Raw genomic sequence first — 15,441 nt, 5'->3', positions numbered from 1 at the left:
TTGACCTAGCATAATTCCAGCTCAAAATTATTTCCATCCATCATGAGGAACAAATTATAGGAACAGGATGAGAAAATTCCAAGCCATTCTGACTCTCCAACCCCAAATGAACTTTAAGGAAATCTATTGCTATTAGAGAGCACATTTTCATGGCTACAAACAAAGCCACCATCCACCAAAACACATTAGCACATTACGACTCTGAAAAAAAACTGCAAGGTTAACAGCCTCTGCGGTCCTGTTCCAAAGCTTGTGTGTTAATATCACCATGAAGTATCTTCAGCTCTTGATGAGGTCAGATGCTTACACAGGCTGAGTTTAGGTTCCCACTCAGCTCAATTTTCACAAGAGAAAACAAAAGAAAGGCAGGGTGGTGTGTTTTTTGAGATAGAACTGAGAATAGAATAGAATAGAATAGAATAGAATAGAATAGAATAGAATAGAATAGAATAGAATAGAATAGAATAGAATAGAATAGAATAGAATAGAATAGAATAGAATAGAATAGAATAGAATAGAATAGAACCGAACCGAACCAGACCGGAAGAGACCTTCAAGATCATTGCATCCAACCTATCATCCAACACCACCCAACCAACTAACCCATGTAACCAAGCACCCTGTCAAGTCTCCTCCTGAACACCTCCAGCGATGGTGACTCCACCACCTCCCCAGGCATCCCATTCCAATGGGCAATCACTCTCTCTGTGTAAAACTTCCTCCTGACCTCCAGCCTGAACCTCCCCTGGTGCAGCCTGAGGCTCTGTCCTCTTGTCCTCCCTTCAGGTAGCTGTAGACAGCAATAAGGTCACCCCTGAGTCTCCTCTTCTCCAGGCTAAGCAACCCCAGCTCCCTCAGCCTCTCCTCATAGGGCTTGTGCTCCAAACCCCTCACCAACTTCGTTGCTCTTCTCTGGACACGCTCCAGCAAGTCAACCTCCTTCCGAAACTGAGGGGCCCAGAACTGGACATAGGACTTGAGGTGTGGCCTAACCAGTGCAGTGTACAGGGGCAGAATGACCTCCCTGCTCCTGCTGGCCACACTGTTCCTGATGCAGGCCAGGATGTCATTTGCCCTCCTGGCTGCCTGGGCACACTGCAGGCTCATGTTCAGCCTACCATCAACCAGCACCCCCAGGTCCCTCTCTGCCTGGCCGCTCTCCAGCCACTCTGACCCCAGCCTGTAGCACTGCATGGGGTTGTTGTGGCCAATGTGCAGAACAAGGCACTTGGATGTGTTAAATCTCATGCCCTTGGACTCTGCCCATCTGTCCAGCCTGTCGAGGTCTCTCTGCAGAGCCTCTCTTCCCTCCAGCAGATTTGACTTTTTAGCTCAGGCTCCTGTCAGGAGTTGTACTTGCTGAAGTTCAGGGTGTGTTTTCAGTGTCTACTTCAACAATTGGTAACACTTGATGTTTACAGCTGCTGCCAATGGTTGTGTTGAGGAAAGACTCGTGTTCCTATGGAAAGCAAGGTCACTGGTCTGTAACAATCCTAGAATTCCCCCAAATAATAACAATAATAATAGTTATTACTATTATATGCCATTAGCATGCACACATTTTATAGTATAAACTAAGAAAGCAGCCACATGAAGCTTGGGAGATGTGTGCCACTTGCAAAGAACTTTGTTAATATTATTTACCCTTGAAGAGACAATTTGACAGATAGGGAATAATGTCATAGAATCACAAAATGGGTTTGGGTTGGAAGGGACTTGGAAGGTCATCTGGTCCAACCCTCCTGCAGTCAGCAGGGGCATCTGCAAATACAGCAGGTTGTTTAAGCACCCCAAACAACCTGACCTGGAATGGTTCCAGGAGTTGGACATTGACCACCTCAGTGGGCAAACTGGGCCAGTGCTTCAGCACCTTCAGTGTAAAAAATTTCTTCCTTCTATCTCGTCTAAATCTTCCTGGTTTAGTTTCAAACCATCACCCCTTGTCCTGTCACAACAGGCCCTGCCAAAAAGTCTGTCTACAGCTTTTTTCCAGGACCCCTTTAAGCCCTGAAAGGCTGCCACAAGTTGTCCCTGTTTAAGGTCTCTGTAAATCCTAATTTAAAAGGAATGTAAGGCCCTGACCCAAATCACAGCAAGAGTCAGAGGTGACACTCAGCTAACTCTTTTCAGTCCCATACAACACATAAAATTCAGAATTTTTGGGCTGTCCTGTTACTCAGGTAGCTGGGAGGAGAACCATGCTTGTTGCTATTTATCACTATTTTACACTAGAGTTCCAAAAAGAGTGTTTCAAAAGAGACTTCTCACACAAACCCTCTAACTTCAAAGCTGAATCTCTCAAATCTCTCTTATCTGGCTGAGGAAGCAATCCAGTTGCCTTGCCGCAGCAGCATCAGATCAATCACAAACACGCTGCGCTCGAGAGGCTGCAGACCTCATCTCTGCTCCTCCTGGCACTTTGACACATACCTTTAGTCCATCGTGTGGTTCTGTGATTTGCAAATATCCCCAGAACTTCTAAGGCAGCCACACAGTGAAAACCTTGAAAATAAACTTCTCTACTAAGGATTTATGAATTGCAGAATCCCAGTATGGTGAAGGTTGGAAGGCACCTATCTAGTCCAATCCCCCTGCTAAAGCAGGGTCACCCAGAGTAGGTTGCCCAGAATCACAATGGCCAGGCAGTTTGGAATCTTTCCAGAGAAGGAGACTCCACAACCTCTCTGGGCAGCCTGCTCCAAGGCTCTGCCACCTTCACAGGAAAATTGTTTTTCATTATGGTAAGGTTTCCTTGGGGCAACAATTTGTTGTGATGGCTACAAGGTGCCAGCCAAGATGCAAAGAAGCTTGACACAGGTAACAAGCAGCACATATCCTCTTGAACAAGTGAAGTATAGCAGCCCATGTACAATACTGGACATACTGTATATTTTGTACATATTCATTGCGTTCCATTGTAGAGTGTAGTTCTCGCTTGTAAATACAGTTTCATTCGCTTCTAACTGAGTTGGTCTGGCAAAGTTAATGCTGGGGGAAAAATTCAACCCACTACAACTCAACGCCAAAATTTTGTGGGCCATAGCATCACAAAACTGCAGCAATGGTTTGGGTTGGAAGGGACCTTAAAGATCATCTAGTTGCAACCCCTGTGCCATGGGCCAGGACACCACCCACAAGACCAGGTGCTCAAAGCCTCATCCAGCTTGGTCTTTAACATTTCCAGGGATGGAACACCCACAATTTCTCTGGACAGCCTGGCCGTGTCTCACCACTGCTGCAGTAAAGAATTTCTTTGTAATATCGAAGCTAAATCGCCTCTCTTTCAGTTTGAAACCATTACCCCTCGTCCTATCACGCATAAAAGTGATAGTCCTCGTAAAAACTCCCCATCTGTCCTGTAGGCATACCTGAAGTAGGCCACTTGAAAAGCAGCCATAAGGTCTCTCTTATTGGAGAGCCTTCTCTTCTCCAGGCTGAACAACTCCAATTCCTTCATCTTTTTCTCAAAGCAGCAGTGCTCCCTGATCATCTTCGTGGCCCTCCTCTGGACCCACTCAAGCAGGCCCATATCCATCACAGTATCACAGTATCACCAAGGTTGGAAGAGACCTCAAACATCATTGAGTCCAACCTGTCACCACAGACCCCATGACTAGACCATGGCACTGGACATAAAATCAGGCCATGGATAGACATGGACAGTAAAGTGTGTGTGTGTGTGTGTGTGTGTGTGAGGAGTTCATTGAGGTCCTACCTGCAGAAGGGGTCGCTGCACACCTAGGATCTTCATGGTATCCGCATTTGCCAGTATTTTCAGGGGATCAGATGCCTTCGTGACACCTTCAATCTCCTTATTGATCTCAGCCAGCACCTGGTTGAGGAAGATGTTCTTGATGTACATTGTGAGGAACTCACGGAGAGGACACTGCTTGGCTGGGCCAAGCTCCATGGCATGCTCTATTTCCTGGATAAATCTGGAAAACAGAAAGAGAAGAATTCTATAAACCCAGCAGCAGCAACTGGGAACAAGAAGCCTCCCACGCTGCAATCTGAACTTCAAGCCCCATAATACTTTGCTCCAGTTAGCACTTTCTGAATCTGGCATGACTGCAGAATGGTATAGGATAGAATAGAATAAACCAGGTTGGAAGAGACCTTCAAGATCATGTATGAGTAACAGCATGAGCATTCTACTCAGTCCATGATACTGTATTATGATGCATTTTTGTTACATGTTCTTGTTTCATCCTAGGATCCTGTTCCTGCAGAACAACATGCTGATTTCTGGAATAATTTAACACAGAATATTTGCCATCTCCTCCTGCAACATACCTTTAGTGCACTGATGTCATCTGTTTAACACAGAGGATTTTATTCCAGAAATTATGGCATCATTTCACAGCATCACAGAATGGTTTGGGTTGGAAGGGGCCTTAAATATCACCTAGTTCAAAGCCCTCTGCCAGGCACATCTTCCACTAGACCAGGTTGCTCAAGGCCCTATCCAACCTGGCCTTGAACACCTCCAGGGAGGGGACAGCCACAACCTCCCTGGGCAACCTGTTTTAGTGTCTCACCACCCTCACTGAAAAGAATTTCTTCCTAATCTGCAGTCTAAATCTCCCCTCTTGCAGCTTCAACCCATTCATCCTTATCCTATCACTACAAGCCCTTGTAAACAGTCCCTGACCAGCTTTCTTGTAGCCCCCTTCAGGTACTGGAAGGCTGCTATAAGGTCTCCTCAGAGCCTTCTCTTCTCCAGGCTGAACAGCCCCAACTCTCCCATCCTGTTCCTGTCAGGGAGGTGCTCTGGCCCTCTGAACATCTTTGTGGCCTCCTATGGACCCCTTTGAACAGTCCCATGTCCTTCTTGTGCTGGGGGCACCAGAACTGGACAAGTACTCCAGATGGAGTCTCACAAAAACAGAGCAGAGGGGCAGAATGTCCCCCCTAGTTGTGCTAGTCACACTTCTTTTGATGCAGCCCAGGTCACCATTTGCCTTCTGGGCTGCCAGGGGCCATTGCAGGCTCATATTGAGTTTCTAATCAACTGACACTCAAAGTCTTTCTCCTGAAGGCTGCTTTCAAGCCATTTCTCACCCAGCCTATGTTTGTGCTTTCACTTACATCTGGTGTGATGAAATGACTTGTCCTTTCAAAATCATACGTATCAAAATTATTAGGAATTGGGTATCTGGAGTCATGACAGATTGTCCAAGAAGGACATTGAACTGTGTGTCCAGAGAAGGGCAATGAAGCTGGTGAAGGGTCTTGTGAGGAGCAGCTGAGGGAATTGGGGTTGTTGAGCCTGGAGAAAAGGAGGCTAGCTCTCTACAACTACCTGGAAGGAGGCTGGAGCCAGGTGGGGGTTGGTCTCTTCTCCCAAGTACCAAGTGATAGGACAAGAGGAAATGACCTCAAGTTGCACCAGAGGAGGTTTAGGTTGGACACGAGGAGCAATTTCTTGTCCAAAAAGGGTTGCCCAGGGAAACAGTGGAGTTCTCATCCATTGAGAGATTTCAAAGCAATATAAATTCAGTGCAGAGGAATATGGTTTAGTGGTGACCTGGCAGTGCTGGGGTAATGGTTTTACTTGGTGATCTTAAAAGTCTGTTGCAACCATAACCATTCTATGATTCTATATTTTAACTTTGTTTTAAACAACAGCAGCAGAAGCAAGTGTTTGACCTTAGATCTCCTGGTCTGTGTAGCGACACCCTCAGCACCCTGAAAACCACCTCTTCCCCAGGGAAGACTATTTTTAGCAAGAGACATCTCTACCACTTCCAGCACAGTTAACATTTATCAGAGATGCCTTACAACTAGCCATTACCCCAAACACTTCAGCAAGGTCTGTTTCATTGTCTGTAATTTTCTACCTCCACATTCAACATTGCAGAGGAAGCAGCTCCCTGCAGAGGACTGACTGAGGAGCTCTTGTCAATTTTATGTAGCACGATTTCTTTCAACTCTGAACAATTTCCTCCCTAAAGCCTCTGTGGTGTTGACTCCATCAGTCTAGAGTGACATACTTGGGCTGATGCAGCTACTGCTTCCATAGAGGGACCCATTCACAGTTAAGTTTGAAGATAGCCTCTCCAAAGAGAGATGCTGCACTTTTATTCCCCAGCTTTCACAGAGTGATAATGTGAATCTGTTTTATCAAACAGGGAAACAGAGGAGTCATCTGGGAAGAGAGCAGAGAGCCCACCACTGAGCTTATCTCTGAAATAACAGACCTAATGTCACCAGCTTCGAGTGACAACAGCTTATGTCCTTAAGGGAATGCTGTCAAGGTTGATGGGTCCACATTAAACTAATTTATTCTATCTTTTCATGTCTGCCAATAAATTTGCAACTCCTTCTTTATAAGCTTATTTGCACAGCACCTTTGATGCACAGAACTCACAAAAAGAAGTTAATTAATTCTTACAATACCCTCACCATGCAGCCAGACACAGAATCACAGAACGGATCACAGATTTGAAGGGATCTCCAGAGGGCATCGAGTTGAACCCCGGTGCTAAAGCAGGGTCACCCAGGGTAGGTTGCCTGGTCACAGTGTTCAGGCAGGTTTGGAGTCTCTCTAGAGAAGGAGACCACCTGGGCAGCCAGCTCCAGGGCTCCAGCACTTTCACTCATGTTTAAGTGGAACTTCTGTGTTCCAGTGGGTGACTGTTGCCCCTTGTCCTCTCACTGGGCACCACTAAAAAAGGCCTGTCCCCATCCTCTTTCCCCCTGCTCTTCAGCTATTGCTCAACATTCAGAAGATCCCCTCTCAGGCTGCTCTTCTCCAGCCTCAACAGCCCCAGGTCTCTCAGCCTCTCCACCTCACAGAAATGCTTCAGGCCCTTCAGCATCTTTCTAGCCCTTAGCTGGACTCTCTCTGGTAGTTCCCCAGCTCTCTGGAACTGGGGAGCCCAGAACTATACCCAGTAGTCCAGACATGGACTCACTAGGGCCGCTGCCTTGACCTGCTGAACACACTTCTCTTAATGCACCTACCACTACAGCTCTTCCAGATGGGAAAGGAGAGGCAGAACAGCCTGAGTTTGAAACAACCAACTTTCAGTGAAGTGAAAGGAACAACTTTTAAAGACTTTTTAAATCCAGCATATGCTTAAAAATGGCTAAAGCAAACTAGATGGAAGAAAACTTTTAGAGGGAGAGTGGCGACGTACAAACTAGCGGCAAACTATTACAGCTCAGATGTGCTGACCTACAGCAACTCCTTATCCCACAGTAGCTTGATGGTGCTTCTAAGTGCTTCCTAGAGCAGAGTCTAAATTGATTGTGTGAGGCCATAGGAAAGGTCAGTGCTAGCACAAGGTGTAATCAAGAATTTTTGTTTCCCAGTACCTGGCATTAATCACCATTTCAGGTCTCTCCTAAAGACCCCTACCTTAATCTCCAGCAAATCTTTACCTTGATTAGAAAACTAGGTCCTGCTGGTTGGCAAGTTCTAATAGGCTTTAGTTTTATGGTATAGACAAGACAACAGCAGTTCAGTTAATACTGGTAAGAATCCAAAATATATCCCTGTTTTACTTGATATGAACCATAAAGTAATCACAGATTAGGAGAAGGCTGCTGTCTCCTTCTGATGGGATTTTATGAGTGCTCAGCAACACTTGTGATAAAGAACAAATGGTTAAGAGCTTAGGAAAGCAGATTTAAACTTGATATAGGGAAAAAGTTATTAAGACTGAAACTGCACAGCACGGAGGACTGGAGGATATGGATGAGAGACCTTAAGTTTGAATGTTCAAGGATAGCTTGATGAAATGATAATGGTAATGAAAAATAGATCATTTCTGAAGACTTGATGCAATCAAAAGATCTCTCCCAAAGGAAATGGGAGAGAAGAAAAGGTAAAGTAAAATACAGTATGGGTGTCAGAACATGTTGTACAGGTGGTACAAGTACATAACCACCTAGCAGAGCCTAACAGAAGGACAGCTACAATCCAATTTGCTATGATCTGCTATGGCTCAAAGACAGTGGTTGGACTTGATGATCTTAGAGGTCTTTTCCAACCTTCATGATTCCATAACATCATCAACAGCCAGGATGAGTCCCACACCTGCTCAGCAAATAGAAAATCTGAGGTAACCACTGTGCATCTCCAACCTTCATCTTACCAAGAGGAACCACAGAATGGTAGTGTTTGGACAGGACCTCTGGAGATCATCAAGCCCAACCCCCTGCCGAGGCAGGTTTACCAAGAAATCATATGGCAATGCATCCAGGTGGAGTTTGCATGTCTCTAGAGATGGAGAAACCCCCACTGAGCACACAAGCAGAGCATCATGAAGCACCAGAAACAGATGTTTGATAGGTTTGCTCTAGAATTCTTCTAGCATCTTACATTGCAACAATGATGCTCCCTATGTGTTCTGCAAGGAAAGATGAGACTGGGCATTTGGAAAAATTCCTCATTCAAAAGTGTTGTCAAGCCCTGGAACAGGTTTCTGGGGGATCTCACCATCCCTGGAGGAGTTGAAAAGACATGGAGATAGACGTGGTTCTGAGGGACATGGTTTAGTGAGCTGGCAATGCTATGTTAATGGTCATACTCAATGATCTTAAAGGTCTCTTCCAAACCAAATGATTCTGATTATTCAGAATGCCATTAAGAACAGATTCATCTAAGGGAAAGCATTCATTTTATGCTTTTCTCAAGAAAACTAAGGATGCAAAGTCAAACACTGAAAAGTCTGGAAAATCAAGGGCTGGAGTTGCTTGTGTCACCTTAGTTTGGGCTGCTGTGTGTGACTTCGTGGTACAGTTACTGATTACACAATAGCAGAGTATTGCTCTAATCAGCAGATCCTTGTCTTGCTGAGGAACAGGTTGGTCAGCGCTCAGACAGTGAATGTCACAGCGCTGGGACACTGCAACTCTCTGCTGTGTGACTGGAATAGCATGTACCAGCAGCCAGGTGTCACCTGTGTGAATCACTGCCAAACACTTTTGCCACAAGGTCCCATAGAGCTGCCTGCATCTCTTCCAAGCTTTACTCTTCTTGCCTTTTTGTTTCTTCATATGACTCTTTGTGGGAATATGACCACCAGTTCTTTTATTTCCCTGATCCCACTCATTCATCCTACTTTTATCCTCTCATCTTGGCAGTTATATCAGGAAGCGTCCTCTTCCAGGCAGTTGGGACACAAGAGGTATGGGAGTCAAATAAGTATGAGAGGCCAAAAAACCACTGTGAGAGGCAGTTTTTATCTCAGGAACCTACACCATTGATAGGTCCTTGCCATTGGCTTAGTCCTCAGTATCAATACAGGTTGGGGGATGATGAAATTGAGAAGAGCCCTGCAGAACAGGACTTAGGAGTACTGGTAGACTAGAAGCTGGGCATGAGCCAGCAATAGGCACTTGTAGGCCAGAAGGCAAATCACATCCTGGGCGGCATCAAAAGCAGCATAGCCAGTAGGTCAGTAGAGGTTATTCTACCCCTCTGCTCAGCTCTCGTGAGATCTCACCTTGAGTATTCCATCCAGCTAAGACCCCCAACACCAGAAAGACACAGACCTACTGGAGCAGGTCCAGAGGAGGGCCACAAAGATTATCAGAGGCATGGAGCACCTTTCCTGTGAGGACAAGATGAAAGAATTGGGGTGTTCAGCCCGGAGAAGAGAAGGCTCCTGGGAGACCAAATAGCTGCATTTCAATATCTGAAGGGGATCTGATGGGGAGGGTCTGTTTAGAAGGACTTACAGTGATAGTATGAGGGGCAATGGTTTGAAACTGGAGTAGAGTAGATTCAGGTGGGGCATTAGGAGGAAGTTCTACATAGTGAGAGTGGTGAAATACCAAAACAGGCTGCCCATGGGTGTGCTTGAGACCCCATCCTTGGAGACATTCAAGATCAGACTTGATGTGGCCCCAGGGAGCCTGATCTAGTTGGAGGTGTCCCTGCTGACTGAAGCAGGGTTGGACAAGATGACCTTACAACCTGATGCAATCTGTGAATTGCACCCATCAGGAACTTCATCTGCTATGAACATGAAGCCTCTTAGGCATGCATGAGCACTGCACTTCTTCAAAGGTGCATAACTAAGCCAAATTTGGGTGTATTTTCAGCAGAATGGCAAAAGGCACACCCTTAACACAACAGTTGTTCTTACTGAGAAATGTGAAGATGCAGATTCCCAGCCAAAGAAAAGGTCACCAGAATTTGCCAACATGTATATGTGTTTCTTCCTCTCCTTCTCACCAAGAACAAGTATTTCAGACACATTTCTCTAAGAGAAAATACAAGAGTCCATCTAGCTGCAGTTGGCAATTAAAGACCAAATGACAAGAAACTGGAACTGAAGTTTTAGAAACTGGAAGTACTGGGTGGCATCAAAGACCTAACAGATATTCTCTATTTTCTGCTTGGCAGAGACAGTCACACACATTCACAGTCCCACCCTCAGCTATTTATTTCAATTCCAAATACTGCTGCTTAACTACAGTCAAACAAAGTCCAGTCTTTTATAAAGAAAAAAAGGTGTTTTACAGCATCTAAAAAGATATTCTAAGACTGCTTTAAAAAGAAAAAACTAAAAAGGCCCTGGTGACCAACAAGATCACCGTGAGCCGGCAATGTGCCCTTGTGGCCAAGAAGACCAATGGTCTCCTGGGGTGCACGATGAGTGCGGCCAGCAGGTCAAGGGAGGTTCTCCTCCACTTCAGGTCTGGGCTCCCCAGTTCCAGAGAGACAGAGACCAATTGGACAGAGTCTAGTGATGATGTTGATGTTGTTGATGTCTAAAATGATGTTGAGGGTCCTGGATCATCTCTCTGAGGAGGAAAGGCTGAGATACCTGGGAATGTTGAGGCTGGAGAAGAGCAGCCTGAGATAGGAACTTCTTAATGGTGATCAATAGCTAAAGGCTGGGGGGGGCAAGAGAATGCAGCCAGACTATTTACAGTGGTGCACAGTAAGAGGACATGGGGCAAGAAGCTCTAACTGGAACTCAGGAGGTTCCATCTGAACATAAGGAAAAAAAATCCATGCTGTGAGGGTGCTGGTGCCCTGGAGCAGGCTGCCCAGAGAGATTGTGGAATCTCCTTCTCTAGACAGATTCCAAACCTGCCTGGACATTGTGATCCTAGTTAACTGGTTCTGTGTGACCCTGCTTTAGGACTAGATGATCTCCAGAGGTCCCTTCCAACCCTGACAATTCCTTGGCTCTGTGGGTATACTCTTTAAATGCAAGAGAATGAACCATGTGGCACATTCATGATAGAAAATTCCTCTGTCACCAAGTAATTACATTTCTGTACCATAAGCAGCATGTTTGCCGGACCTGCAAGATGCACAAATACTTTCTCTAAACAAAAATGCAGAGCGAGGTGTGCCACCAAATTTTGGATAATGGTCACCGCAGATAGCCCTGGGAATTGCCTGAAATCCTAAAATGGTTCATAGGGATCACAGTATCACCAAGGTTGGAAGAGACCTCAAAGATCATCAAGTCCAACCTGTCACCACAGACCTCATGACTAGACCATGGCACCAAGTGCCACCTCACTGCTCTGAAGGACACTGATGAGGTGTCTGGCCAGGATGAAGCACTCAAAAAGAACAGGGAAAGGGAAAGAAAAAGTGAGCAATCTGCATCGTATCCTGAAGTCAGAACCTGCATTTTCAAACCGATGCACAATTTTTAACTTGTTTTATCCTCCTAAGAGAGCATTTGAGGTGATTTGCAGCTGCAATTAAGCATTCCCCGTAGACAGAAAAGCACTTTCAGCAAAATGAAATATCTTTTTGCAAATGATAGTCATTTGGATTAAAAAAAAAAAGGGGGGGGAGGGAGAAGAAAGGCAAACTGTTTCAGAAAATTTAATTCATTCTAACTCACAACTTAATGAAGACTGTTTCACCTGTGCTGAATGTGTGTAGTAAAACCCGTAACAATCCAAAAAGGCTTCATGGATTGATTTAGAGATCTACAGCTAGCACCTTCCCAAGGCTTTCTTCTGCCTTGTTTTTGTCAGATGTCTTCTAAAATACCATTAAAAGAAACCAAAGAGGTGCTGTTGGAAGTGCTTAACATCAACTACTCCCTTTCTTAATGATGAGGATAACATTATCTGAAATTCCCTCCTCAAAAAAATGAATGACAGCAAAAAAAAAAAGAAAGAAATAAAATAAGTCTGAAATCCTATTAAGAAAATTTTTGCAGACATTCATCTCGAATTTTCATACCAGCTTGTTTCACTTCTGTATGATTCTAGAGTGTTCTTTTCCCTCTCTCTTAGTCATAAAACATCCAAGTACCTGGAATGAACCTTTTGTGGAGCTTACACAAAGCAAGGAAACACGGGAAATCCTTTGAACTGGACACTGGTTACAGGTGAATATCAAACTGGTTGTTCAGACTGAAGGAAATTAGAGGTAAAATATCTAAGACTACAGGTTCTTGAAGGTTTAAAGAGACATTCAAACCAAGACAGATACATGGAAAATCCCACATTCTCCACCACCTATTAAGAAAGCCTTCCACATGAACTGTGAGTGTTTTGGGAGAGGGTCAACAGAAGGGACATCCAATGATGTTCACCTGCCGATGCTCTTTGATAAGCAGCAAGGTACAGCTCTGGTTCCTAATTAGAATAGAATAGAATAGAATAGAATAGAATAGAATAGAATAGAATAGAATAGACCAGACCAGACCAGACCAGACCAGGTTGGAAGAGACCCTCAAGATCATCGTGTCCAACCTATCATCCAACACCACCTAATCAACTAAACCATGCAACCAAGCACCCTGTCAAGTCTCCTCCTGATTTACCATCCTTGTGATAATGTGTCCAAGTAAAGAGGCTGTTTAAAGCTGTGAGCGACCAAACTGGTAGATAACTTCAGTACATACTTAGTTGAAGATGTCCCTGCTGACTGCAGGAGGGTTGAACCAGTGACCTTTAAAGGTCTTTTCCAATCCAAACCATTCTATGATTCCATGATATTCAATTCACGTGATGCTTTAGTTGGAATAAGATGTACTTCTCATCCATCCTACAGTCTCCTCTCTCCTCTGCAAAGTGAGAGCTACTACCAAAAGGTACTGACCATGACTCCTGCAGAATTCAATAAATAGAGAACAGCCCTCACCGCCCTCCAGCCTCCTTTCATGGGGTTGTGGAGAGTCAGAAGGTCTCCCCTCAGCCTCTTTTTCTCCAGGCTTAACAACCCCAGTTCCTTCAGCTGCTTCTCATCAGACCTGCTCTCCAGACCCTTGACCAGCTTCATTGCTCTTCTTTGGACACGCTTCAGAACCTCAATGTCCTGCTTGGAGTGAGGGGCCCCAAACTGAACCCAGAACTTGAGGTGTGGCCTTACCAGTGCTAGGTACAGGAGAACAATCCCTACTCTAGTCCTGCTGGCCACACTATTGTTGATCCAAGCCAGAACACTGGTGGCCTTCTTGACCACCTGGGCACACACTGGCTCATCTTCAGCTGACCAACACTTCCAGACCCTTTTCTGCTAGGAAGTTTCCAGCCACTCTGCCCCAAGCATGAAACATTCATTATGTTGTTGTGACCCAAATGCAGGACACAACACTCGGCCTTGTTGAACCTCATCCTACTGGGCTCGGCCCATCGATCCAGCCTGGTGAGGTCCCTGTTCAGACTCCTGATACTCAAACAAATCAACACTCCCACCCAGCTTGGCATAATCTGCAAACTTACTGAGGGTGCCCTGACGGCCATGTCCCAGATCACTGATTTAGTTATTAAACAGAGCAGGCCAAATACTGAGCCCTGGGGAACACCATTTGTCACTGTCACAGAATCACAGAATCACCAAGGTTGGAAGAGACCTCAAAGATCATCAAGTCCAACCTGTCACCACAGACCTCATGACTAAACCATGGCACCAAGTGCCACGTCCAGTCTTGAACACCTCCAGGGATGGTGACTCCACCAGCTCCTGTCCACTCAGTAGATCACTTATCCCATGACCAACACTTCACTCAGCACATGCTGCCGCTGAATTTTGTGGCTGATTCTGTTTGAAGTCATAGAATCATAGAATGGTGGGGGTTAGAAAAGCCCTCTGGAGACCATCAAGTCCAACCCCACCTGCTAATGCAGGGTCAACTACAGCAGGTTTCCCCAGATCACAATATCCAGATGGGTTTGCAATCTCTCCAGGCAAGAAGATTCCAAAACCTCTCTGGCCAGCCTGCTCCAGGGCTCCAGCACCCTCACAGCAAAGAAGTTTCTCCCTAAGCTCAAGTGAAATCTCTGGTGTTCTAGTTTGTACTCACTGTCCCTTGTCCTGTGGAGCTGTAAGCAGGGGACAACAGCAGAAATAAAAGGTTCAGCTTTTCTCTAGGTGACCCAAGATGTGAATAAATCACTATTTACCCTAAAAAAATGCAAACAGTTGTGGGATGCTCAACGGACTTACACAAAGTGCATTTAAAATCTTCACAATACCAGACCAAACCTCAGCAAATATCAGACAAAAAGCATTGATTTTCTGCTATTTGGAAATATCACACAGCCTAGAAAACATCCTGGAAGGTAACAACTATGGAAAACTACTACTTTTAACAGAGAAAATGCTAAATTTGGGGCACTTTCCACAAAAATATTACGGTTTCAGCTTCATGTTAGTAACTGTCAATACCAGCCACACTGGTGTCTGCAACACCAAGCTGAGTTTGATGGGTTGTTTCCAGCAAATGCCAATCAAAACAAGCTTTTTGACTACTTGCTATAGCTCTTTGGTTAGTGTTAGGCTTCTGAGTGTGTCTCCACAGAGATGACAGCTTTAGCACTGGAAGATGAAAGAGTGCAGAACTTCTGGTTTTTTGAACATTAGCTAAAAAATACAAACTTGAAATGATTGATTTTTGTGTTGTAGTTGCTCATCCATGAGATTGAGGTAAGAAATACCTCCTTCCCATCCAGGTGCAGTATAAAAATAAGTACTTTCTTGCCTCTGAGGTTCTACAAACACTACACACACTCAGGAATAAAACATAATGAAATTACCATTTAGCTATTATCGTATGCTAAAAGACATTGCCTTTTTTTTCCCCTTAAATGCTCACCTATCACCTGAAAACCACAACTTTTGGACTTAGTGCAACTGCCTCAGGCCAGACCAGGTGCAAATTTCTTCTGATGTCTCCAGAGGGGAATATTGGCTGGTATTTAGACCACATCATGTAAAGCCAGAAATCATTAGATCTAAAGCTTCTCAACACGTATCTCCTACCCTAGAGCTCAGATGCCATCCACTGAGCCAGAACCGTGAGCAGCAGCAAGAGAGCCATGGCGAGTAGGTCAAACCTTGGAGGCACATTTTAACATCTAAATGCAACCCTTCCACTGTATGATTTGAGCAGCACCTCACGTTTCCATACCCCTACTCACGGCTTCAAAACTGCTTTTACTTACTTTTGGGGTTGCTCTTAAAGCTGAAAATCTTCACTAACACCCACCAGCAAGGTCATG

At 45.0% G+C, this 15,441-nt stretch overlaps 1 protein-coding gene across 1 annotated transcript in view; it reads right to left on the bottom strand.

The window, feature by feature from the left end:
- The window catches only part of EXOC4 (exocyst complex component 4), a 517,764-nt gene that overhangs the window by 134,100 nt on the left and 368,223 nt on the right, over positions 1–15,441 (bottom strand). The window contains exon 11 of the mRNA XM_068169085.1: positions 3,716–3,935. Coding sequence (XP_068025186.1) covers positions 3,716–3,935 — 220 coding nt within the window. The remainder of the gene's footprint in view (positions 1–3,715; positions 3,936–15,441) is intronic.

The sequence above is a fragment of the Melanerpes formicivorus genome, unplaced genomic scaffold, assembly GCF_026170545.1.
Source record: "Melanerpes formicivorus ecotype bairdi unplaced genomic scaffold, bMelFor1.0.p_v2 SCAF_3, whole genome shotgun sequence".
Classification (NCBI taxonomy): domain Eukaryota; kingdom Metazoa; phylum Chordata; class Aves; order Piciformes; family Picidae; genus Melanerpes; species Melanerpes formicivorus.
Note: the sequence above shows the minus strand (reverse complement) of the source record. Positions and strands in the feature narration are given on the sequence as shown.